Genomic DNA, 24,860 nt, shown 5'->3' on the forward strand with positions numbered 1-24,860 from the left:
CTGTAGTAAAAAAAAAAAAAAAGAAGAAAAAAAATGTAAGGAAGAGACTGTTTCAAATTAAAAATTGATATGGTGATCAACAGGGAGGCAGCTAAGAGATAAACAAAGATAATTAAGGTGCTTTTTTAAAGTTTCATGTAAAAAAAACCCAGCATTAAAATATTAACAAAACTGCTCTTTGATATAACGACAAGAAATTTTTTGGTAACTAAAACATTACCAAGAAGAATGAATTCAGGAAGTACCTTATAACAATTTGTACGTTAATTATAAATTGTGTTAGTGTCATGCCATTGAACATATACATACTGAGTAAAATAAAAATTGAAACAGTTCAGAAATTCATTAAGTTTTAAATTCTAGAATAATAATCAAAAGTTTAAAAAAATCAAATTTTATAAATTCTAACCTTCCTGAATTACTATATCAAACTTATGAACTACTCTAAACTTCACCAACAATTTACTTGGTTTACAGAATATATTAAATGTATTAATTGGTCTTACCATCTTTTCCATCTATGGATTTTGACACAATATCAAAAGTTTCCTGCATCTGCTGACCCCTAAAACGATTGAGATGTTCTTGCTCAATTAAATTACTTTCCTCTTCTTCTAGAGGCTGCCAAGTACCATCAATAAACCACTGTCCACGCATTACTGGTATTTTATCAGCCTCTGAAAAGAGAAATCACACAATTACACATTTTAGGATTCAACTTCCCAAAAAGAGATATGGTACAATCTTGGTACAACTTCCCAAAAAGAGATATGGTACAAAGAGATATAGCCACAATCTTGTATGTTGCTACTGCTGTTGCACTCAGACTTTCATGATCTAGTACAATCATCTAAAATTTAAAATCTAAATTTCAAGCCAGAGTTTATCATTTTTTTACAGCATATAATTTTACTTATATTAAATATTACACATAATCACTTTAGCATTAGAAAGGTAATTGAGGTCCTGAGTAACCAAAATTAGTAGGCTAAGGCATTAAATCCCATGCAAGGATCTGTTGATAGTTCCAATATCTTAGAAATATTGATATAAAATCCCAGAAGGAGTATTTAGAAATAGTGTTATGTGACGGTAGTGCATTCCACATTTTAGGGCTGCCTTGGAGGTTATGGGCTCCCAGTTAGTATACAGGAATAAATAAAACTATTAATTACAGTAATCTGTCACCTATTTTAGAAAAAAAATTGAGAAAAATTTTCTTGAATAACTTAAGATTTCTTTGATTAAACACTGTTCCCAGAAAACCTAGGACTTTTAGTAGTTATTCATTTATTTAAAATAAACCACAACTGTCAGCTAACCTCTGTTGAATCCTTCAAAAATTTTTTTAAATAAAAAAGTAAAATAAAACTAAGATAACAAAACCTAAAAGTAAAAATCAAAATGCAACAAATGAATCTAACTATGAAGGGAGCAGGTGGTTTAACTACATAAAGAGAAATTATTTCAGGTAAATTTAAAACACAGTAATTTGTACATACGTAATAGAAAATAACCTATCTATGTTATTAGAAAATAACAAAAAAGATCTGCAAACATATCTTAAAACTTCTGCAATAATCATAGTTAGTTATAATATTGGTACTGTTACTTTGAAACTGTAGATTAAGACGTATTAATTTTGTTGGTCATTAGAAACTTAGATTTTTATTATTTTATTATTTTTATTTATACATATTTATAGAGTACAGAGTTAACTATCAGAATTTGTGTACAGTATGTCATGATCAAATCAATATTATTAGCATGTTCATCATTACAAATTGTAATTACTTTTTGTGTTCCTTACCCAATTACTCCCTATCCCTCCTCCCAGAAACCTAGATTTTTAGCACAAGAGATACAAACATAATAAAGAAATAAAACCCGTGTTACTGTAAATTTTATTTAGAAATGTCAGCTTAAATTAATGATGTCTTTTCTCCTCAAAAGATGTCTGAATTAGAAAAGGCTTAGAAATAAAGTTAACCCAGTATCAGTGAGGACTCCTAATATAAAGATTATCATCTCTAAATATCACTTCCCATTAAAAGAAACCAAGAATCTTTGAAGAAATGGCTAATTCCAGGCGTGGATCAGGAAATGTATTAGATGACCTTGAAACATTGTGTCATATCAGACTTGTACTGTGATGTATTTAAAAATTCCTATTATGTGTTTTTATTGCTTCTTGCATTCCCCTGTATTCTGCTATAGCAATTCTGCTATATTTACATGTACATTGTGTTATTTGGCACATATACTAAAAAATATTATAACTGAAGTTACATTGTGAATTATGACTTTTAACATTATAAGTGTACTGTCATTTTAAATAAATTTTGCCTGGATTCTTCTTTCTCTATCAAGATTGCAACCCCTGATTTCTTATAATTTCCATTTGACTGTGATATCTTTGCACATGTGTTATTTCTAACCCTTTGAGAATCATTGTTTTAGATTATTTCTTATATACAGCATAGAATTGGGTTTTGCTTTATGAAGCCATCTGAAAATCATTTTCATATAATAGGTTATTAACTCACCTATTTATGTTTATTATTATTATTATTTAAGCCCATTTATGTTTACTGATATGACTGATATGTTTGAACTCTGTATTCTTTTATAAATACCATGTTTATTATTCATTTCAAACATTCTTTTTTCTGTATGTGGTAGTTTCAGTATTTTTGCTTTTTTTTTTTCTTTCATCCTTTCTTTTGGTACTTAGGAAGATTTGCAATGGGTGTGTGTATGTGTGTGTATTTTATAGTACCCTTATTTGCTTACTTTTACTATCTGGCCTGTCCTTTCTAAATGGTATCCTATTGAATTCCACTTATTATCTATACCATAGAGAATGATTTTATTCTATTTTTCCCTCCATCCACTTTCTTTTAGTTTTATTCCTTTTACTTTGTCAGAACACATAACAATTATACCCATGTTCACACAACTGTAGTCTTGGATCTACATTTAAATATATTAATTCTCAGTATTCTAAGTATTTCCTAAATTGTTGCATGTTCAAAGTTTATCAGACAGTTGAAGAAAAGGTTGGCTACCTAGCGCTTTATTTGAATTTTTTAAAATGGTGCTCTACTGTAGCCTTTTTTTGAACATTATTATTTTCTTGGCAGCTGGCTGGTATGGGGATCCAAACCTGTGACCTTGGTGTTATAAGGCTGCACTCTAACCAACTGAGCTAACCAGCCAGTCTTGAATGTTTTCTTAAGGAATCTTATATAAGCCTAATTTTCTTTTAGTAGTAGTGTGATCTCTTTTTTCCCTCAGCAGGACTTTAAAATCTAATAGTTTTAGTACATTACGACCAGACCAGCATTGCTTGGATCAATCTTTCCAAGGTGGGACCTTTTTATACATAAATTTCAGTTTCTTTTCTATTACTATTGAAAAGCTTCCTTGGATTATGGTTTAATTAGTTCTGTTCTATCAATTTGTTTTTCTTCTTCAGGACTCTGATTATAAGTATGTTGGTCCATACCAGCCAGCTGGCAAAAACAAAACAAAAAAAAGGTATGTTGGGTTTTCTTTTGCCTGTATTGCATTTCAATTACTTTCTCTCTGAAGCTTTTTCTTCTTTCTGCACCTCACTTTCATTTTCTTGGTTGTACTCCTTCCTTTCACCAGTGTCCCTTACTAAATTTTTATTTGAATCTGTTCTTCCTTGGGTACCTTGTAATTAACGTACTCTTCATTTCTGAGATGGCTTTGTCTTTTTCTTCAATTTCTCTCCTGAGTTCAATCAAATCTTGTTGCATTTCTTCTTGTTTTTGTTTTGTTTTTTGTCTTAGATTTTGGATTTATGCTTCTAAGTTTGTTTTTTATATGTCCATAAGTTTGCTGGAGGATATTTTATTTGATTAGAGGGTTAATATAGTCCCTTTGTTTTGTATTTGCTTTTTGGGGAAGAATTTTTATCAGCTGAAATGTTTTTATTTACATTTTCTGTACTCCTCTTAAAGTAGCTTTGTGTAGCATTGCATTAATTTCTATTCCTGGGCATTTTGTGGATAGGGTTCTTAGTTTAAGAGTGTTCACTACTGTAGATTATAGTAAAGATGAGCTCCTTTAATGGATGATGTTACGGTGGAGTTGGTGGATGTGTGAATGGGGTGATGGGGTGCTGTGCCTTGTTTCTCCAGAACCCTTTCTCCATTTCTCCAGGACCCTTAATTTCCTCCTTTCTTCCTTCTTTACTCTCAATGTCATGCCTCTGAGGGGTACCACCTTTTCTTTATCTCCTCTTCCAGTAGCAATGCTACCCTGAGGCTGCTACTTCTGAACCCTCTCACTTTCACACCCATTTCCTGTTGCTAGTTCTATAAATTACTAAGTCCCAAGCCTGTTTGTATTCTGGCATTTAGTGCTGCTGGGGACTTTATTTTTCTTTGGTGATTTTGTCTGTGCTTTATTTTAGCCTCTGCTCCCCACTTCCCTAATTTTCGTTTTTTTAAGTCTCTCCTTGCCTCACTCTCAACACTCACAGGTTTGCGGCAACAAAAGGAGCTGCTGTAATTTGCTGTTTCTTTACACAAAGTTAATTAAAAATTCGTGGTATCATCTATCTTGTAGTAATACTGACAGTGTGAATTATGTATGGTTTGTATGTGTGTGCATGTGTATGTAGGTATGTGTGAGTATCCGTCTATGGCTTTTTGGGGAGACATGTGGAGAGATTTAGATTTGGACAGCTGTTATTATCTTATAGACCCATAAGTTTATCTCATTTAATCTTAACAATAAGCTTAAAAGATAGCTATTATTTTCCCAGTTTTACAAATGAGTAAGCTGAGTCTTAGTAAAACTAAATAACTTGCCCAAAGGCACACAGTTTGAGACAAAGAAACCAAATAAAAGAGTACATATGATTCAAGTAATGTAAAAACTAAGATTCCAACCAAATTTTGATTCCAAGGTTTATTCAAGTTCTATTTACTAGACTATGCAATCTTTATTCTCAAATAGGAAAAACACCCTTTTAACCCTCTCTCCAAGAAATATAGGTTCTTTAGTTGTGCTGAGCCTGTATTTCCTATCATAGTGAATGGCACAGTATTTAGCCGGTCACCCAAGGTAGAATGGGAGTCACCCAAGATGCCTCCTCCCCAAATGCTTCTTACAACTATAACTGGACACTAAGTACTGTTTATTCTATCACTTAAATCACTCTCAAATTCATTCCTTACTCATCAGGCCTGTGGTCATTAAGTTCACACTCTTATCATTTCTTGCTTGGTTTATTTCAAAAGCCTCCTATCTAAACAGTATTTCTAGTTTCAACACTACAACACTCTTACCACCACTACCCAATGCCTACTCACAAGCATGTGTTTGTGTAAGTACATGAACACACACACACAACACACACACACACACACACACACACAGATTCCCTTAACTCTCTCCTCTTTAAAAACCTAATCCATTTTTTATAGAGTTGCTGGAGAACCTTTCTAAAATAACAAATTGAAGAATGAAACTAAGACCTGTACCTATTGCCATATACAAAATTGACTCGAAATGGATTAAAGATTTGAATACATGTCCTGAAACTATAAAACTCCTAAAAGAAAACAGGGGAAATACTTCAGGAAGTAGGACTGGGCAAAGATTTTATGAACATGACCCCAAAAGCACAGGCAACAAAAGGAAAAATAAACAAATGGGATTATATCAAATGAAAAAGTTTCTGCACAGCAAAAGAAACAATTCACAGACTGAAAAGACAACCTACCGGGTGGGAGAAAATATAGAAAATATTTGCAAACTATGCATCTGACCAAGATTGTATTCCAGAATATACAAGGAACTCAAGCAACTTAACAGTAAAAAAACAAACAACCTGATTAAAAAATAGGCAAAGGAGCTAAATAGGCATTTCTCAAAGGAAGACATACAAATGGCCAATAGACACATAAAGAAATGCTCAACATCACTTAGCATCATGAAAATGCAAATCGAAACCACACTGAGATACCATCTCACTCCAGTTAGACTGGCTATTATCAGAAAGACAGAGAATAACAAATGCTGGTGAGGATGCACAGAAAGGGGAACTCTTCAACACTGTTGGTAGAACTGTAAAGTGGTGCAGTTGTTATGGAAAATGGTATGGAGGTTCCTCAAACAACTACAGATAGAACTGCCATTCAATCCCACGGCTGGGTATATACCCAAAGGAATGGAAATCATCATGTCGAAGGGATACCTGTACTCTCATGTTTATTGCAGCTCTTATTTACAATAGGCAAGAGCTGAAGGAAATCTAAACGTCCATCATTGGATGACTAGATAAGGAAAAGGTGGTATTATTTATATAATGGAATACTACTCTGCCATAAAAAAGAATGCCATTCACAGCAACATGAATGAATTTTGAGAAAATTATGTTAAGTGAAATAACACTTATTATTATAAATGGTAAAATCCTGTTTTTGTACAGTATATACATGGGTATATGTACTGAAAAGAAGTGGAAGAACGAACACAACACTGTTATTAACAGATATCTATGGGAGGTGGGAATATAAGTAATTTTCAGTTTCTACATTACAAATTTCTGTTTGACATTTTCACAATATACCCATATTGGTTCTGTATTCAGTAAACAGAAATATCACATATTTTGGATGAACTGCTATATGACCATCCTACATCATTTCCCCCCTATTCCTGCTAACAGAATACCAACTTAAATAGTTAAAAAACTATTTGTAATCTCCTCTTAATTTTTTGTGCAGCTAGGCTTGGCCATGTGATTGAGTTTGGGTAAAATGAGTAGGATATAGCAGAAATTACTAGGTGGTACATCATTTTGACCTTTCCCTTTTCCTTTTCTGCCATCTATATGTCCTGAGCATTTACAACACTTATTGAAAGTCAATTTAAAATTAATATGAAGACCAGCACTTATATCCTTCTTATCAGAAAATAACTAAGTCATTATCCTAATTATAACTCTGAGGCAAATCATGATTAAAGAAAGGCCTTTATTGGAATCAAAAGAAGGACATGGGCTGTTTTTGACTGGAAAATAATTCCAAGGTCCATTTTCCACTATGAACATTTCATTTATACAAACGCTTGAGTGGATCTCTTATGTATGCATACGGAAAAATTTGCAATATAGATAGTTATGTATAAAAAGCTACACTTACTAACAGGAGGCAGAAGGAACAACTATAAGATTTCTAAAGGTTTGTTTTTGAGAACTGTTTATATCCTCATTTTACTCTGGCAGTATATGATATGTAGAGAGAGGAAGTCTTATGGACCTTTTCTTCCACCTTAGCCATGCCTCTACACCTTGACCCACTTAGGGTCCAAGGCATGCCTATAACTCAGTACTGTAGAAACTCACAGGGCAAATCTGACCACACTTGACTTTAAGAGAAAGGAAGTCCCAAAGCAAGGGAAAATAGGAGTGGTGGAGCAGTGGTATTCAAGGGAAGAAGAAATCAACAAGGATTAGAAATAAGAAAAGAAGACACTAGAAAGGGGGAAGGAGATATGAGAGACAAGGAAGATAGTAAAGAAAGAGGTGAAAAGTGAAGGAAAATGCTGTCATTCACTCTTAAGGTTTGTTGTAAACTTACTATCTGGGACCTTTGAGTATACTTCTCATAGAATTAATGCTATGAATTGGTGGTTAAGATCTCAGATCAGCCCCACTTAAACAATTATATTCATATATATAATGTATTAATGTGCTATTTCCACCAAATCATCCTTTATAATGTTTTCTTACAGAAAATGCAATCTAAGTTATAATTTAGGCCACCAGGCATATATGACTCCATTAGGGCAGAAACTATAGCCCATAAATACTTGTAGTTTTTAAACAGTAGTTGGGACTGGGTAGGTAATTGTGATAAAGACTCTCTCTTCTTCCTTGTAGTTGTATTCTACAGCAGAGGCATTAGGGCTCCTTCTGAATTAGAAAGCCAAAAGACAGCTGATTCCTTTGGAAACTGTACTGTAGACTTTGATTTTCCCGTATAGGTCAGGCAAAAGCTGTTATGCATTACCAAGACAAGACCAGGTGTCTTGGTATTTTGGTAATTATCTTTAAACTTGGTTACCAAAAAAGTACTTTAGCCAAACTAAGGCTTTTTTACTTCAAAGCTTGATATATAATATACAGAAAGTTAAAATTCATTTTATAGAAATACAGTTTCAGTTATTCAGATGTAATTTATTTACTTGACACGCCCATTAAAATTAGTCTAATATAATAATATCTTGGTTATCAAAACGTAGTATTCTGGATAATTAAGATGTCCCAAAAGCTAACTCTCCAAACTTAAAACATAGAAAACTTTCTAAAATTTTCCTTTGGTAAGCAGAATATGCTAAATATAATTTTACATTTTCTAGCTAACACTTTAATTTATGAAAGTGAGCTTTGTGGTGGAAGTTACAGATGCTGTGGTGGGAGCACCGGGTTGAATGGTATTGGGAAAACTGGATATCCATATGCAGGAGAATGAAACTAGACCCATACCTCTCATCATATACCAAAATCAACTCAAAATGGATTAAAGAATTAAATATATACCCTGAAACATTAAAACTCCTTATAGAAAACATAGGGGAAACACTCCAGGAAGTAGGATTGGGTACACACTTCATGAATACGACCCCAAAAGCACAGGACACCAAAGGAAAAATAAACGGGATTATATCAAACTAAAAAGCTTCTGCACAGCAAAAGAAACAATTAACAGAGTTAAAGACAATCAACAGAGTGGGAGAAAATATTTGCAAAATATACATCTGACAAAGGATTAATATCCAGAATATACAAGGAACTCAAACAACTACAGCTAAAAAGCAAGTAACCCAATTAAAAAATGGGCAATAGAGCTGAATAGGCATTTCTCAAAGGAAAATATACAAATGGCCAACAGACACATGAAAAAATGCTCAACCATCACGCAGCATTCGAGAAATGCGTATCAAAACCACTTTGAGATACCATGTCACTCCAGTTAGGATGGCTAATATCCAAAAGACTGAGAATGATAAATGCTGACGAGGTTGCAGAGAAAAAGGAACCCTCCCACACTGTTGGTGGGACTGCAAAATGGTTTAGCCTTTATGGAAAATGTGGAGGTTCCTCAAACAATTACAGATAGATTTACCATATGACCCAGCTATTCCACTACTGGGAATATACCCAGAGGAATGGAAATCATCATGTTGAAGGGATACCTGTACTCTAGTGTTTGTTGCAGCACTATTTACAATAGCCAAAAGTTGTAATCAGCCCAAATACCCATCATCAGATGAGTAGATACGGAAAATGTGGTATATCTACACAATAGAATTCTACTCTGCTATAAAAAAAGAATGAAATACTATCATTCGCAGCAACATGGATGGACTTAGAAAAAATTATATCAAGTGAAATAAGTCAGGCACAGAAAGAGAAATACCACATGTTCTCATTTATTTGTGGGAGCCAAAAATAAATAAATAAATACACAAACAAACGGGAGAGGGGTGGGGAAGAAGACACAACCACCACAATTCTTTGAACTTAAGACAAGTGAACAGATATGATGTTGATTGGTGGGAAGGGGGAAAGGGTGGGGGAGGGAGAAATCAGTAAAGGGACACGAAAATCAACTACACTGTATATTGATAAAATTAAAAAAAATAAAAATAAAAAAATGATATAGAAGTAAATATAAACTAAAACATTTTCATTACAACACTCCAAATATGGTGTTAGCATACCCATTTTAGAGACCACTGGTTTACATTACTGAGAATTTCTGCATCTTTAATTCCAGCACTATCTTTCTCTGAACTCCAGACGTATATATACATCTGCTCACTGGACACTTTTATCTCAATGTGCAACAGGCACCTTAAATGCAGTGTGTCAAAATGAACCATTGTTTAGCTTCCCTCTGCCACCCAAGGTGGGTTTGGGTAGGAAATCTGTTCTCCCACAATCCAACCAAAGCAAAAACATTAGATTTAACTTGTACTGCACTTATCCTTACTCATAATGCATTAATATTATACATTCTACTTCCTTAACATCTTCCTCCACCCCTCCAATAACCATTCAAGAAGTGTTACCCTAAGCCCTCACTGTCCTCTCACTTGGAAGACTACAATAACTCCCTAATGACTCTCTGTGATTACAATCTCAATTTTTCAGTTTTCCATTTATCTTCCACACTGCTGACAAAGTGATAATCTAAAAAATGCAAATCTGCTCAAGTTATTTCCCCATTTTATACCTTCCAATGTTTCATTCTCTCAAGATAAAATACAAATCTTCAGTATGAAAAGGCCCACCTCACTCTAGCCCCTGCCTATCTATCCAGTTTTCTTCTTCTTCCCTTTTCTACCTTATTCCCAATGCTCCCTCCAATCAGAACATCTTGAGTAATCTGAATGCACTACCCTCCTACATGACTATGCCTTTAAACATGCCATAACGCCCTTCCTCTAAGACTTAGGTCAAACATAAATTTCTCTAGAAAGCTTTTTATTCAAGGTAGAGGTGATCACTTCTTTTACCTGGTAGACACTAGAAGAATATATGATGAAATAAAGTTAAAAAAATATTGAAGAAAAAATTCACATTACTAAAGAGAAGAACATTAGGAAGATGGCAAACAAACATCACACTGCCAAAACAGTACTCCTCAGGAGGATTAACCAGCTGTAAATAAAACATAATCATCTCAGAATTTAAGCTCTAAATTGAATTGAAACCAAAAGAAAAACAAATCTTAAAAGAAAAAAAAAAAGCAGAACAGAGGAGAAAAAGAAATAAAAGATCTGGATAGTCAATATTTAGAATGCTCACAAGTACAGATGCAAAAGCTTGAGCATATGCAAAAAGCAGTGCAGGAAAACATTTAAGAAACTCCTAAGACTAAAGTTACAAGAAACTTATGTGAGGAATATATTTAGAAAATCATCAAAAAGGAAGAATAAATGGCTTACATGGGTTACAAAATAATTCAGGCTATTAAATACTGTTGGCAACCTAATCTTCACATCTGCTCAGATGGTGTAAGCTGTGATGTCATAGACGGTACAAAGCAGAAAAAGAACTGTTTCAGGACTCAGAAGCCTTTGACTGTAATTTTAGTTCTACCTTGTTATCCCTCTGAGCCTCAGTTTATTATCTGCAACATGATACTGGCTTACTGCAGGGTTACAATAGGGATTAATAAAATACATGTGTAAGCACTCTGTAAACTAAAAAATCCCATTCCAAATTATGGCATTATTCTAATTTGTGGAATATCTTTTGAAGTTTCTACAACCACATGTAATAGTTAAACCCCATTTTCCCCACTTTTCCCATCATCTCTTCCAAAATGAAAACTTCATGCCACGACAACCAGAGAAACAGGCCCAGAGAACCAAAAATAAGTATATGCTAAGACCTAAAGGTAAGATCACTGTGGACACACTATAACTGGCAAATTAATCCACTGCTCTGATTTACTTCCTGGTGATATCAGTAAATGCTGGGTCATTTGATGTGAAAACAGATCCTTAGCAATCTATTTTTACATTCAGTTGTTAGAAACAAGACAGTAAAAGAAAGGTAGAGATTAGGAGCTGTTTTAGTCCACCCAGGCTGCTATAAGAAAATACCATAAACTGGGCAGATTATAAACAACAGAAATTTATTTCTCACAGTTCTGGAGCCTGAAAAGTCCAAGATCCAGGGGTCAGCAGATTTGGTGTCTGGTGAGGGCCTGCTTTCTGGTTCATGGGCAGCACCTTCTCCTGGCATTCTTACATACTCCTTATATACCAGAAAGGACAAACAAGCTTCCTCAGGCCTCTTTTATAAAGACACTAATTCCATTCACGAGGACTATGCTTCCATGACCCAATCACCCCCCAAAAGCCCCACTTCCCAATACCATCACCTTTGGGGGTTAGGATTTCAACTTTTAGCCCATTGTAGAAGCATAAGAAATTAAACGCAGCAATCAGTTCAGTTAGGCCACAGGTATTATGCCAGCAAAATAGAGCCAGCAATAGTTTTGATATACAAATGTTAATCACTTCTACCCTGCAGCCCATTAAAACAGCTGCAGAGGACAAATCAATTCTACTCTGTGTATCAAACAGCCATGTGATCTATGTGTTATTGTCATCCATCCCAACATTCCTGGGCAGGAAGGCATGTAGGACAGTACTGGGTTGTGCCAAATAAAGAAGCTCAAAGGGGCTAGCCAGTTAACTCAGTTGGCTAGAACGTGGTGTTGCTTATACCAAGGTCAAGGGTTCAGATTCCCATTCCAACCAGCCACCAAAAAAAAAAAAAAAAAAAAAAAAGAGAGAGACCAAGAACATTAGCAGAACAAGAACACTTGGAAATAAAAAATATGATATTTTAAAAAAAGGTTTAAAAGAAGATCAAGAATGAAGAGAGTAAATCAGCGTGCTAAATTGGTAACAAAGACTTCTACTTCCAGCAATGATGAAACTACACAAACTGGATTTACTGTCCCACCTTAAATAACTAGAAAATCAGACAAAATATATGGAATGATAGCTTTCAGATATTGTAAAACAGGCAGAAGAGGACAGTGATCACTAAGAGAATTCCTATCACTGTTCAAACCTAGTGCTGGACAGAATTTCCAGGCTACAGCTCAGGGAGAGGTAAATGACACAAAGCCTAGCAATCTTGCTGAGTTGTGAAACAGCTCTGAGTTCAGACAGGCCAAGGCAGCTAAAATTTATGGGGCAAAACACTGGAAAGTAGAGGGCTATAAAGAAAGACAATGCCAGAGATCTCTAGAAGAATTCCCTTGAGGCTTTGGCTGAGTACTGATTTACACACACATAAGAGAAAACTACCTGAAGCTAGGGAAAAGAACCACTGGATGTGAGGAGGTGGAGCAATCGCCAGAGCTTATATAGGGTGAGGAACAATTAATATTCCAATCAGCCAGAATGTAAAGACCTAATCCATGGGACATTGAGTAATGTCCTGAGAAAGGTATTGCCTCCGTAGTAGGGATATATTATCCCCACACTAAAGCTGCTCTGACTACCCTAACAAAGCTTAAAAGAAAGCCTTGACAGGATCAAACTAATTTGAAGTAATTTAACTGTGCATTAGAACAAAGCTCAACAATCTAAAAGAAATCCTACAAAATTCTATAAAATCCAAGAAATACCTAACAAGTATTCAAAGAAGCATGAAAATACAACTCATACCCAGGAGCAAAAGTCAATCAATAGAAACAGACCCAGAAACAGCAGAGTGTAAAATGAGCAGAAAAAAGATGTTAAAACAACAATTACTCTCCCTAGATTTAAGAAGGTACAGGAAAATATTAAATGATGAGGAAGAAAACGAAATACATAAAAAATATCTAAACTGATGTCCTAGAGATGGAAAATACAATATCAGATATAAAAAATATACTAAATGAGATCAATAGTAGATCAGATATTGCAGAAGAAAAGATCATGGAAATTCTTCAAGTCCACAATATGTCAATAGGACATATTCATTCAAGAACATATCAATGGAAACATAACAATAGAGACTATCTAAAATGAAACTCAGAAAACTAAAAAGAAAATCACAGAGCTGTGGGGGTGATATAAAGCAGACTACCTTATATGTAATAGAAACCTGAGAAAAAGGGCAGGAGTGAACAGAAAAATAAATTCAGAGAAATAACAGACAAACATTTTATAAATTTGATGAAAACTAGAAACCCACTGTTCCCCAAATCTCAACAAATCCCAAGCAGATGAAATATGAAGAAAACCACACCAAAACACATCATTATGAAATTGGTGTAACTTGTCAATATTGAGGGGGAAGAAAGCTGCCAGGAAGAAGAAAGATGATATCTAGAAGAACAAAGGCAAAAATAACAGCAAACTTCTTATCAGAAACTATACAAGTGAAAAACAATGTAATAACATGTTTAAAATTCTAAAGCAAACAAAAATGTCAACCTAAGATTCTAAACCAGCAAAAATCTCTTTCAAAAATTAGGGAGAAACAGAGTTCCAGTCAAGATGGTGGAATAGATGGTTCCCAGCATTGCTCTCGCCCACAAATCAACCAATTTACGATTACAAAAATGTAACAACAGCCAAGCTGGGGCCGCTGGATCTCAGGGGAAGAGGAGGAGAGACCTCTGGAGTTTATGAAGATGGGAGAAACCACGATGAGAGAAAGAAAAAACTGCTTGGAGCATTTCAGGCCACGGCCACTTTAAGCCTGGAGCTACTGAGCGCATGGAGCAGGAGCTGGCAGAAGCCACAGCTGTGCCCTTTGGACAGAGTTGCTTGGACGCAGCAGGGGAGAAGAGGGCCTCACTGGCCCCCAGGACAGCAAGACCACTAATAGGGTTCCTGTGGACCCACGCAAGAGCGAGGAGCCAGAATAGCTGAAAAAGGGGAGCCATTCAGGGGCCAGTGAGTCACTGCAAGGGACCAGTGCAGGGCCCATCCCACGGGAAGTGTTTGGAGCATGGGCAGTGGGGGAGACAGGCCCACTGGGAGAACAATGGGACACAGCAAGGACAGCTGATCCACCCCCCCACTTAGCGCAGGGCCACTGAGAGGAGACTGGTTGGGAATGCAGTATTGCATGGGGTGCAGCTGATGAAAAAACTCAGGCCCAGATCAGAGTTTCTACACAACCCAGGTGCATCAGGTCTATGTAGAGCTGGAAGTACCTATAAGGTCAACCATTAAACCCTGAACTGCACAAAAAGCCTTCCCTAGGGAAACAGCAGCAAAGCAGCAATTTAGCTCAACTACACCACAGCTCAAGTACTGGTTCCCACAGGAAGTTCCCTCATTTTAGAAGCAAGCAAAGGACAAAAAATTAATTCTGGCCCAGGCACACCACTAGTGCCTTGGGGCCTGGCAGGGGACCTGAGGCATGGAGCCGAAGACTGGACCCCCTTGCCCCCAACTATGCACACCACCAGTGCCTCAGGGCGTGGCAGGGAACCCGAGGCTTGAAGCTGGGGACCGGACCCCACTCCCATACCCAGGCACACCACCAGCACCTTGGGGTCCCGCCCACAACCAAGACACACTACCAGCACCAAGGAGCATGCCAAAAACATCACATCCATGTGGGTGGCCCACCACAGCGACCACAGTTACCACAGCTGCCACAAAAGTGGCTAGACGTCAGAACCACCACGCAGAGGGTCCACCAGCCACTGGAGTGCATCGACATAGGGAGAGTCACCAGCAGAGACCAAAGAAAAGAAGAGGATGTCTCTTTCCACTAAGCCCATTCCAGAGTGACAGAAGAAGCATCTGCTCTATGATAATATCACGTGACCTGAGCACACCTCTCAGCATTGGACAGATCACCTAGGCAACATATCAACAGAGCAACCATTGCTCTTTCAGAGGGAGAGAAGAAGTCTAGGGTTATCAGTGGTGGGAGGGGGGAGGGAGAGGAAGATGAGGAGAGATTGGACAAGGGGCATAAAGAATAAGTACAATTTATAAATATACATACTAGTAATATTTATTTGGTCAACATATCAACATTGAATACCCAAAATATGTAGAATCAATTATGATTCAATTAAAAAAATTAGGGAGAAATAGAGTTTAAAGAAATCTCTTTATTTATTTATTTATTTATTTTTACTTTAATTTCTCAATATACATTGTAGCTGATTTTTGTGACCTTTACCCATTCCTTTTCTCCCCCCCCACCATATTTGTTCACTCGTCTTAACAAGTTCAAGGAACTGGTGACTGTTGTGTCTTCTTCCCCCTTCCCCCTCTGTTTGTGTGTGTATTTATTTATTTATAGAGAAATCTCTTTCAAAAAACTGAGCGCTGAAAGCAAAAATAAGAATGTATTTTGGGGTTTATAACATAAATAGAAGTAAAATGAATGAAAACGATAGCAAAAAAGCTGTGAGGGGATAAATGGAAATACACTAATAAGGTTCCTCCACTCTACATGCAGTGACAATTTCTAAAGTTTACCATGATAAGCTAAAGATGTATACTGAAAATCTTAGAGCAACCACTACAAAAATAAAAAGGTATAACTGAATTCCAGCTTTTGCTTAGGATGCAGAAAGGCAAAAGAGAATTGTTTCTACCCTTAAAACAAAAAAACATTTCATTTGCAAAATTATGACTTTTCTTGAACCCTTCAGAGAACTGAGGTCACATGGCAAGTAACTAACACAATATCTAAGGCAGACAGGGAGAAAACAAGATGTGAGCACTTGCTTACTAGGGGAAGATACTGGATGTCATAGAAGCCAGTAAAATGATTTTAGCTAAAAATTTTAACAAATTGCTAAAGGTCATGTGTGGGCTATAGCTAGCATATAGAATTCCTGTAGCTTCAGACACAAACGGAAATTATACCCCCTTGCAGGTTCTTCTCCACAGATCTCACAAGAAAGACTGGGGGAAGCAAGACATCTGAAAAAGTATCTCATTCATAGGGCAAACTTGGGCTAGGGGAAAAGGTCTGAAGTGGCAGGTGTGGGAAAGGTCTGAAGTCTTGCCTGGCTCCTTTCTCCCTACCTTACCTGAGGAAGGAAAGCCTTAAAGCTGCTGCTAGAAGGACAGCAAACCCTGTCACGCTTAGGGCATAGATGAAGACCCACTGCAATTAAGAAAAGGCAATTAAAAAAAAAAAATCTACCCTTCATGTAGAGGCAGGAAACTGTCTTGGGCCTAGATCATGAGGTCTCTCATAGCTGCGGGTAGGAACAGAACCACTGAGAAGGCCCCACTCTTGAGATTCAGAGACACTGTGCCTAACAAGGAGGCTGAACCAGAACAACAGAGAATGTCCCTTCCCCACATCCACCCCGACCATTTCCACCATGCTAGCAAGCATTTAATCTATTGTTAGGGGATAAGCATGGAGAAAGACCTTCTCTGAGGTGAAAGTGCAAGGGAAGACCAAAAGCAACAGATAAAGCAGACTTGGAGAAAAACCGTTGGCAAGCCAGCCTTCACTCTAAACACAAAGTAATGCCACAGGAATTTGAAGCCTGTGGTAGGTACACTGATGGGAACTACTGTAATAACAAAGCTCAAACTCAGCTCAACCCTCAACTAATCATTACCCCACTGTAAATGCTGGACATAGCCCTATTCTCCCTCCCCTTGTATACCAGAGTTCCCCCTCCACCCTGGGAAACTACCCCTGGTCAAAGTAGTTATGGGAAGACTGGAGGAAGCAGGGACCCTAAGTAAATGAATTAGCATGCTGGTGCTAAAACACTCTGGTGCCAGGAGAGTAGTAAGTACATTAATTTATCTACTCAGTAAGATCTCCCGTGTGTTCTGAGTTATGTGAGCTGGGTGAGGGGCTGTGCATAAGCTTGCAAATGATTTACACCCCACTTTGATCTGTTCACTGTATAATTGTTGTATGTATCCCACGGTGGCAAGGATATTTAGCTGGCCAGTTGCTGGCAGCGACTCCTGTAAGTCTAGTAAACCGATACCTCTACCTACTGAAATACCGGGTGAGTTTTTTGGAATAGCAAACACTACATGAGTGCACGGTCAGATTTGGGGCTCCCATGATACACCCATACTAAAGGTCTAGCAAAAGGTAAGGTGTGCCTATTTCTGGGCATAAATACTCTATACTGTACTGGGGTTTGGGCCATAATTCTTAAAGACACAGTACTAAATGCCATAATCCCAAATGCTGAAATTCTGAAAGATCAAAATTTCTAAAGTCTAAAATCCCAAAAATCACAATTCTGAAAGATCAAAAACATAATTCTGGAAAAAATAATTTTAAAAAATTCTATAAATCTCCTTTTAAAAATGTAATTTTTTACCTGAGAAACATAAAAACACAACAGAACATTTCATAGGCCACTTTATACAATAAAATAGATAATAATAATGTATATTTTTGCAAGCCTAAACTCTCAGGTATACTAATGACAGTCACACGAGTGTAACAGTTACAAGCAGACAAACCATATTCATAAAGAAACAGGTGAAAAAGTGAAATGTACAAACACATATCACTATGCTTAGTAATTGTGTGCACCCAGCTTTATAACTGTGGTCATCTGAAATACTGTGAGATGGGCAACCTAAGTCTCTTGACGAGATTGATCAAAAATTGTGATGGGTCACCACCACGTACGGGGTTACCACCACGTATCTGGTCACCCAAGGAGCCAAGACCTTGAGAAATTTTCTTTCACAAATGTAGATGTACAAAAAGGACATCTCTTCATTTACTGAGGAAGTTTCAATGTTTGTACATCAGGATTTCAACATTTGGGATTTTAACCTTCCAGGATTGGGATTTTTAGGATTTTAGACTTTAGGGATTTCAACATGTGGGATTATGATTGGGAAAAAGACACCAATTCATGGGTTGAAGGCTAACTCCCCTAGAATCCCTTGAAATGCAGCCTTGGACTGGCTGAATTGCTAATTACTCTGATAGTAAGTGAACATTGAAGATGAGGCAGCTTCTAGCCATTCAGACTAGGAGATTCATGAACTAACAGAGTTACCAAAGTAAGGTCTACAAACCCCCTGCAATCAGAATTTCTTGGGATACCTATTAAAGAGGAATTAAGAAGAATCCCTCAAAGTTTTCATGCTTAGGTCTCCTTCACTGTAAGAGGAATTGTGGGGCATTTTTCTTGCCAATGTGGCAGAAAACCAAGAACACTACTGGCTCTGATTCAAATGAAAACTGAGCAGTCTTTTAGAAAACTGTATTGCATCAAAAACTCTGGTATCTGGTAGAGATGCTCGAAATAAACTTTGGGGGTTGAGTCAGTACCTCCCACATTTGATGACAGGATCTGCATACCAAAAAAAAAAAAAAGAAAGAAAAAAAAAGATGCTCAAGAACTTAGAATGCTTTTATGGGAAAGAATTCTTCCTTTTCCACAGGCAATAGATTTGTAAGAGAATGACTGGTGCACTTCTCCAAGATCCAAGTCAGGAAGATTCAAGATAGCACTACCTTGTTGGGGCCTGAGAGATTAGGCAAAAATCACAGCTTCTCACAAGGGCAGGAGACAGTTATAGGGGCTCTAGCACTGTGCCTATCTGAGAGTTGATTACCAATGTAGCAGGCCAAGAAAATGTCATGTGAGGAAAAACACTACAAATCGAAACAGGAGAGCCAAGAATGTCAAGTGTGTTGTAAATTCAGAATGACAGAAGAGGCAGGAAAATGGAGAAATAATAACTAACAGTTATACAGTATTTACTACTCATCATGAGATATTTCAAGATCTTTAAAATTTTTAACTCATTTATTAAAATAATCCTAATAGATACCATTATTCACATTTTCTCGAAGAAGAAACTGAGGCACAGAGAATTTAAGTTGCCTAAGGTCACACAGACAGTATATGGCAGAGCTAGGATTTGTGCCCAGACAGTCTGGCTCTAGTGGTCCTTCATTTTCTTAAACATATGATTATGATACTGTCCTTCGAGAAAGTCCAGAACTGAAATGGAGGTAGCAGAGATAAAATTGATGTACTATGGTAGAGTGAGAGGTGATTTGAAATGTTGTAAACAAGGTTCACCCCATTATGTGTGACTTATCATCATATTCTTTGATGGGTTGTAGGCCTTTCCATAAAAGACAGAATCTTGCCAGGCAACCAGAATTCCAAACAATTCAATCCAGTATTCCAGGATTATGGGCATTCACTATATATGAGTTATAGTTACACCCTCCCCCTGACAAAGTGTACTAGATAATGTAGTTTACACAAAACAGTGTAAACACATTAAATAGTAAATACGTTGAAGAATAAGCCACAACTATATCAAAAAAGATATTCTTAAATTTAAGGTCCCATTTTTTTCCTAGTTAAAAGGTAAAGAACAGAACCATGGGTAACCTGTTCTAATCTTCAATAAAAAGCATAATACTGGTTGTCTGTATAGTGAGAATGTTGTACTTGAGCAAAGGCAAGTATCTATCTGTTCATAAACCTTGCAGAGATGTACACTCATCTTATTTAATGGTAGCCATAGAGAAAGGGTTCATTTCAGCAATGGATAGCCACATTGGAAAAGTACCATTGAAAGTACTTGAGCAGCTCACACTGTGCTTTCTTCAGTTTGAATTGTGCTCAACAATCTTTTTGGTTTACTTTGAAGTAGACTCTCTCTTTCTGATGACTGTCTTTTGATCCACAGCACAGACTTTGTTTTCCAAATCATAAACAAACTTGGGGGTACTTAATGTTAGAATACATTTATATCAGATGTTAAAATGCAAGTTTTACTGAAGGTCTAAAGTGTGTGAATCAGGTGAACATGTGATATCCTGGGTCTAGCTAGAGCAGTTCTATAGAATGAGAAGAAAATAATAGATGCAATCAAAAAATATTAACTAAAAGTTAATCATTTGTAATAAGTAATAAAATACAATGTCGGAATTGCACTTAGCTATGTCTAAGGCTCAGAAGTAATTCCAGCTCTGTTCCCTGTGCATCATCTAAAGTTATTAAGCTGCACATTCCATGGCATATGATTTGTTATTTTAATTAATTCACTTATTTTTGATTTTACATATTTATGGGGTACAGAGTTGACTATCAGTATTTGTGCACAGTATATGATGATCAAATCAATATTGCTAGCGTGTTCATTATTACAAATTGTAATTATTCTTTGTGTCCCTTAACCCATTACTTCCTTTCCCCCCTTCCCTTTTCCCACTTCTAGTAACTGTAGGGCTGTTCTCTCCTTCTGAAAGTTCAACATTTTATTGTAGCCTTCCTTCTTTCTTTCTTTCTTAGCTCCCACTTATGACTGAGGACATGTGGTATTTCTCTTTCTGTGCCTGGCTTATTTCACTTAACATAATTTTCTCCAAGCTCATCCATGTTGCTGCAAATGGCAGAATTTCATTCTTTTTTATGGCTGAGTTGTATTCCATTGTGTATATATATCTTGGCTATTGTAAATAGAGCTGTGATAAACATGGGGGTGCAGGTATCCCTTCGATTGACATGATGATTTATATTTCTTTGGATATATATCCAGAAGTGGGATTGCTGGTTTGTATGTAGTTTTATATGTAGTTGTCTGAGTAACCTCCATACTGTTTTCCATAATGGCTGTACTAATTTACAGTCATGACATATGATTAGGCAGTCTTAAGTTTTAGCATAATTCATCCAGTTTTTTGCCCCATATTCTCAAGGGCTTTCCTGCAACAATGTTCAAAATGATGATCCACTGAGAAGAGGCCAAAAGGAGAATTAGTAATATCAGGGGGATTTCCAGTTATATAGTTAAAATTATTAATTCTCAACTATTTGGAAAAACTACCCATTCAGATGGAATTTATATTTCTCTAAGATTTCCAGATATCTGAGGTGTTGGGATACAGAAGTATCAATAACAATGTAATTTCCGAAGGCTGGCCGGGCCCCAGCAGTCATTCATTTATCTAAGCATAAAAGAGCAATGATTATAAATATTTTCTAGATATAGCTTAACATAATAAGACATTAGAATAAACATTAATGAGTGTATAATTTATTCTTGCTGGCTGGCAACCTGTTAAAACTGGAAAACAGTACATAGAATTACTTTAATATGATTGTATCCGTTTTTCTAATGTTTTTCTTTAGTTCTCTGGCATGGGCAATTGCTACATCCTACCACCTTGAATTTAACATGTCCCCTAAACCAGGGGCATCAAAAAGCATTGGTATTATACTTTTTATCCCATTAACCTACTCATTTGTCAGTGATTCCACATTTCTTGTGGGCACGATTTCCCTTTACTAATGCAGACTCAAAAGAGTAGAATTGTAGGTTATATTTGGTAACTATAAAAAATGTTTATCCTTGTTCTACTTTTTTGTTTTGTTTTGTTGGCAGCTAGCTAGTACGAGGATACAAACCCCTGACCTTGGTTTTATCAGCATCCCTGCTCTAACCAAATGAGATAACGGGCCAGCCCTTGTTCTACTTCTTAACTGAGTGTTTAGGAATGTATTGTGGCAAAAAAGAAGGTACTGTCTGTATCCATATCAATGCTGACAGCTTTTCCTGATAACATACACAGTTTAAATTCTATCACACTCTTGAAAAGATAAAAGTCTTAGGTCTGATTCTCCAGTTATTAGGGAGGGATTCCAGAACTACCTACCTCCCAATCTCTTCTGCCAATAATCTTCATCTTAGGCTTCCTGCGAAATACATTCCCCATTTCCCTCTCTCCCCCCTGCCTCTCCACTCTAGTCCTCCAGTATTCATAATTCTCAGAGGATTCCTCGACCAGCACATCAAACTTTTTCTTGCTCTCTACAAAAAAGAATCATATAGGATTCCAGACATCAAATATCTCAGCAAAACACTAACTATACGTAGTGATGTGGAGATAAAAGACCCAGGTAATAAAATCTGAAAGAGGGAAGAGTACAAAAGGTCTCTTTTATAACAAAATAGTAAAGGAGAAAAAAAAAAGGGGGTCGACAGAGGAAAGAAAACCACACTAATTACTCTATACATTTATATAAAGCATTTGCACAACATGCATTATTACATTTGAGCCATACTCAAACAAGGTGGATCAGTAACTAATATTAGATCAGTTTTAAACTAGTGGCACATTACAAAGGGAAAGAGAAGACCAAATGTCTTGGTCAGGTAGGGCCACATCTCCCCTCAATACATGTCACTAGCCATTCATATCCTTGCACTGTTTCAGCAGTTCCCTGAAAAATGTACTCTAAGGCAGACTTGATCTGGGATGGGGTAGGTTCTCAGAAGACTTCTGCCAGCACTTTGTAAACCTGAGCAATCAGGGTTTCAATGACACCCAAGGCTGCCTTCCTTGGCAAGTGGGGGATAATATAGTTAAAAAGAGTAAGAGATAAAAGCCTCCAACACATTTTCAGGGTCAGGCATACTAATTAATGCCTGGTCTCTACTGCTTATAGTCCTGCTTTATTGGAGGCAGAAACTGATCAAGAAATAGTGCCTTCAACCCCCCTTGGACTCCATTATTTTTACAGGATGCTCTGTGCCACATAAAGAATTGTTATTTACTTGTGAATGAATGACATGGTTACATCTATGCCAAGTTAATAAACAAGATATAATTGAGGGAAAAGCTCTAATTCCCCTTTCTCATTTTTACTGGGAATATAATTTTCTCTTCATCTCAATATATCAGGAAGAAAAGAACTGGTAAATTTCTAAAGTACCTGAAACTTAAAAATGACATAATTATAATAATGCAAGTAGGCCTTATAAGTAACCAGAAAATGGTGGGAGAAGAAATCTGTGGTTTATAGTTAATGACTACTTCTGGAAACTATACTTTCTTAAAAAAATTTGGACAATTAAAGAACTTTATTAAGTTAGTCAATGAATGGTAATTACATACTCCCTAGTGCATACTGCACACATTGTTGTCACCAGAATTGTTATGAGACTATTCTAAGCTCATGAAATATCTCTAGAATGTCCAGATGTCTTCACATCAGCTATTCCTAAATGCTTTGGCCACTTTCTTGCCAATATTCTTTACGAACATTCTTTCACCTCTGATGAGGCACAGGCCAATAACAACTAACTGTGGGCACCTAACTATTTTGCGCTGGTTAACCTTATTAAACTTTATGTGAACTCCTACAAATAAGTTGTACAGTTTTTGAGATACAGTGCTAACTTAGTATTATGTGCCAACCACTCACAAAACTATACAACTCCTACAAATAAGTTGTATAGTTTTTTGAGATCCACATACATATAGTATACCTAGTACTATGTGCCAACCACTATTCTAAGCATGTTACATATAATAATCCTCAAAACAAGTCTACGAAGTTAGTACAAGGAGTTGAGCAAGAACACTGGTAACAGGGGAGTTAGTTCACTTAGCCATTACTCAGCAATGATCAGTTTTTACCTAAAAGTCACATGCAGCCAGAAAAAATATCTAAATATACAACTGAAGAAAAATAAATTTCCTACAACTAATATTTTTTCCATATATAATAATATTGGCTAGCTATAGAAGATAACTTCTGTTCCCCTTCTGATTTCATTTACCCCAAACTGGTTCAAATTTTATCTGCTAGTAAAGTTCAAAAGGAAGAGTAAATTCTTTTAGACTAGGCATAGCTAACTTGTCCTTGACACCCAGATGCAGTGGGCTAAATTAGGCCACAAAAATCTAAATGAACAATGGAATCCTACCACCATTCTATGTAGGAACTTGCTAAATTTTTTTAATCTTTTACTATCACTATTCAGAAAGTTTTCCAAAAAGGTTAAAAAAAAAAAAAAAAAAAAGGTAAAAGAGAAGGAAAGCCAAAAGCTGCAAAACTCTTCCATTTGAAGAAAGGCTTAAGAGACCACAGTGGGACTGAACACTCCCAAGAAGGTGTGAAAACTTTATAACACACAGAGATTTAAAGAACCAAGTAGAACTAAGTTACATGTGATTTTGTGAGAAATGGTAGACTATAGGACACCACAAAAAGCACTACTGTGTTCTCATTGTAGTTCATATGAGAGCCTTGGATACCCACAGGATTGTATCTTGTAGAGAACTATTTAGGAAATGCTAAAATTTTAGGAAACAAAAATAGTTGTTGTTCTTATGCTAATTAACAAAAATTAATTTATAAGCTGTAATTGGCCAAATGGCTATCTGCAAAGAAGATAAGTCCACATTACCACTGAGAAGACTAAGTCCACATTACCTTCAGGTTAACTTTTGTAGGCCTTCACCATTTCTCACCTGATTTAGGACACTGGCATTCTAATGATATTCTGTTTCAAACTCTCCCATCCAACTTTTGCATTGTCACTAATCACACCTA

General features: G+C 36.4%; 1 protein-coding gene across 3 annotated transcripts in view; it reads right to left on the bottom strand.

Moving 5' to 3' along the window:
• Nucleotides 1–24,860, bottom strand: part of DDHD1 (DDHD domain containing 1) — an 81,042-nt gene that overhangs the window by 52,973 nt on the left and 3,209 nt on the right. For all 3 annotated transcript variants that reach the window (XM_063090695.1, XM_063090694.1, XM_063090693.1), the window contains exon 2: nucleotides 507–677. In XM_063090695.1, coding sequence (XP_062946765.1) covers nucleotides 507–677 — 171 coding nt within the window. The remainder of the gene's footprint in view (nucleotides 1–506; nucleotides 678–24,860) is intronic.

The sequence above is a fragment of the Cynocephalus volans genome, chromosome 3, assembly GCF_027409185.1.
Source record: "Cynocephalus volans isolate mCynVol1 chromosome 3, mCynVol1.pri, whole genome shotgun sequence".
NCBI classification, from domain to species: Eukaryota; Metazoa; Chordata; class Mammalia; order Dermoptera; family Cynocephalidae; genus Cynocephalus; species Cynocephalus volans.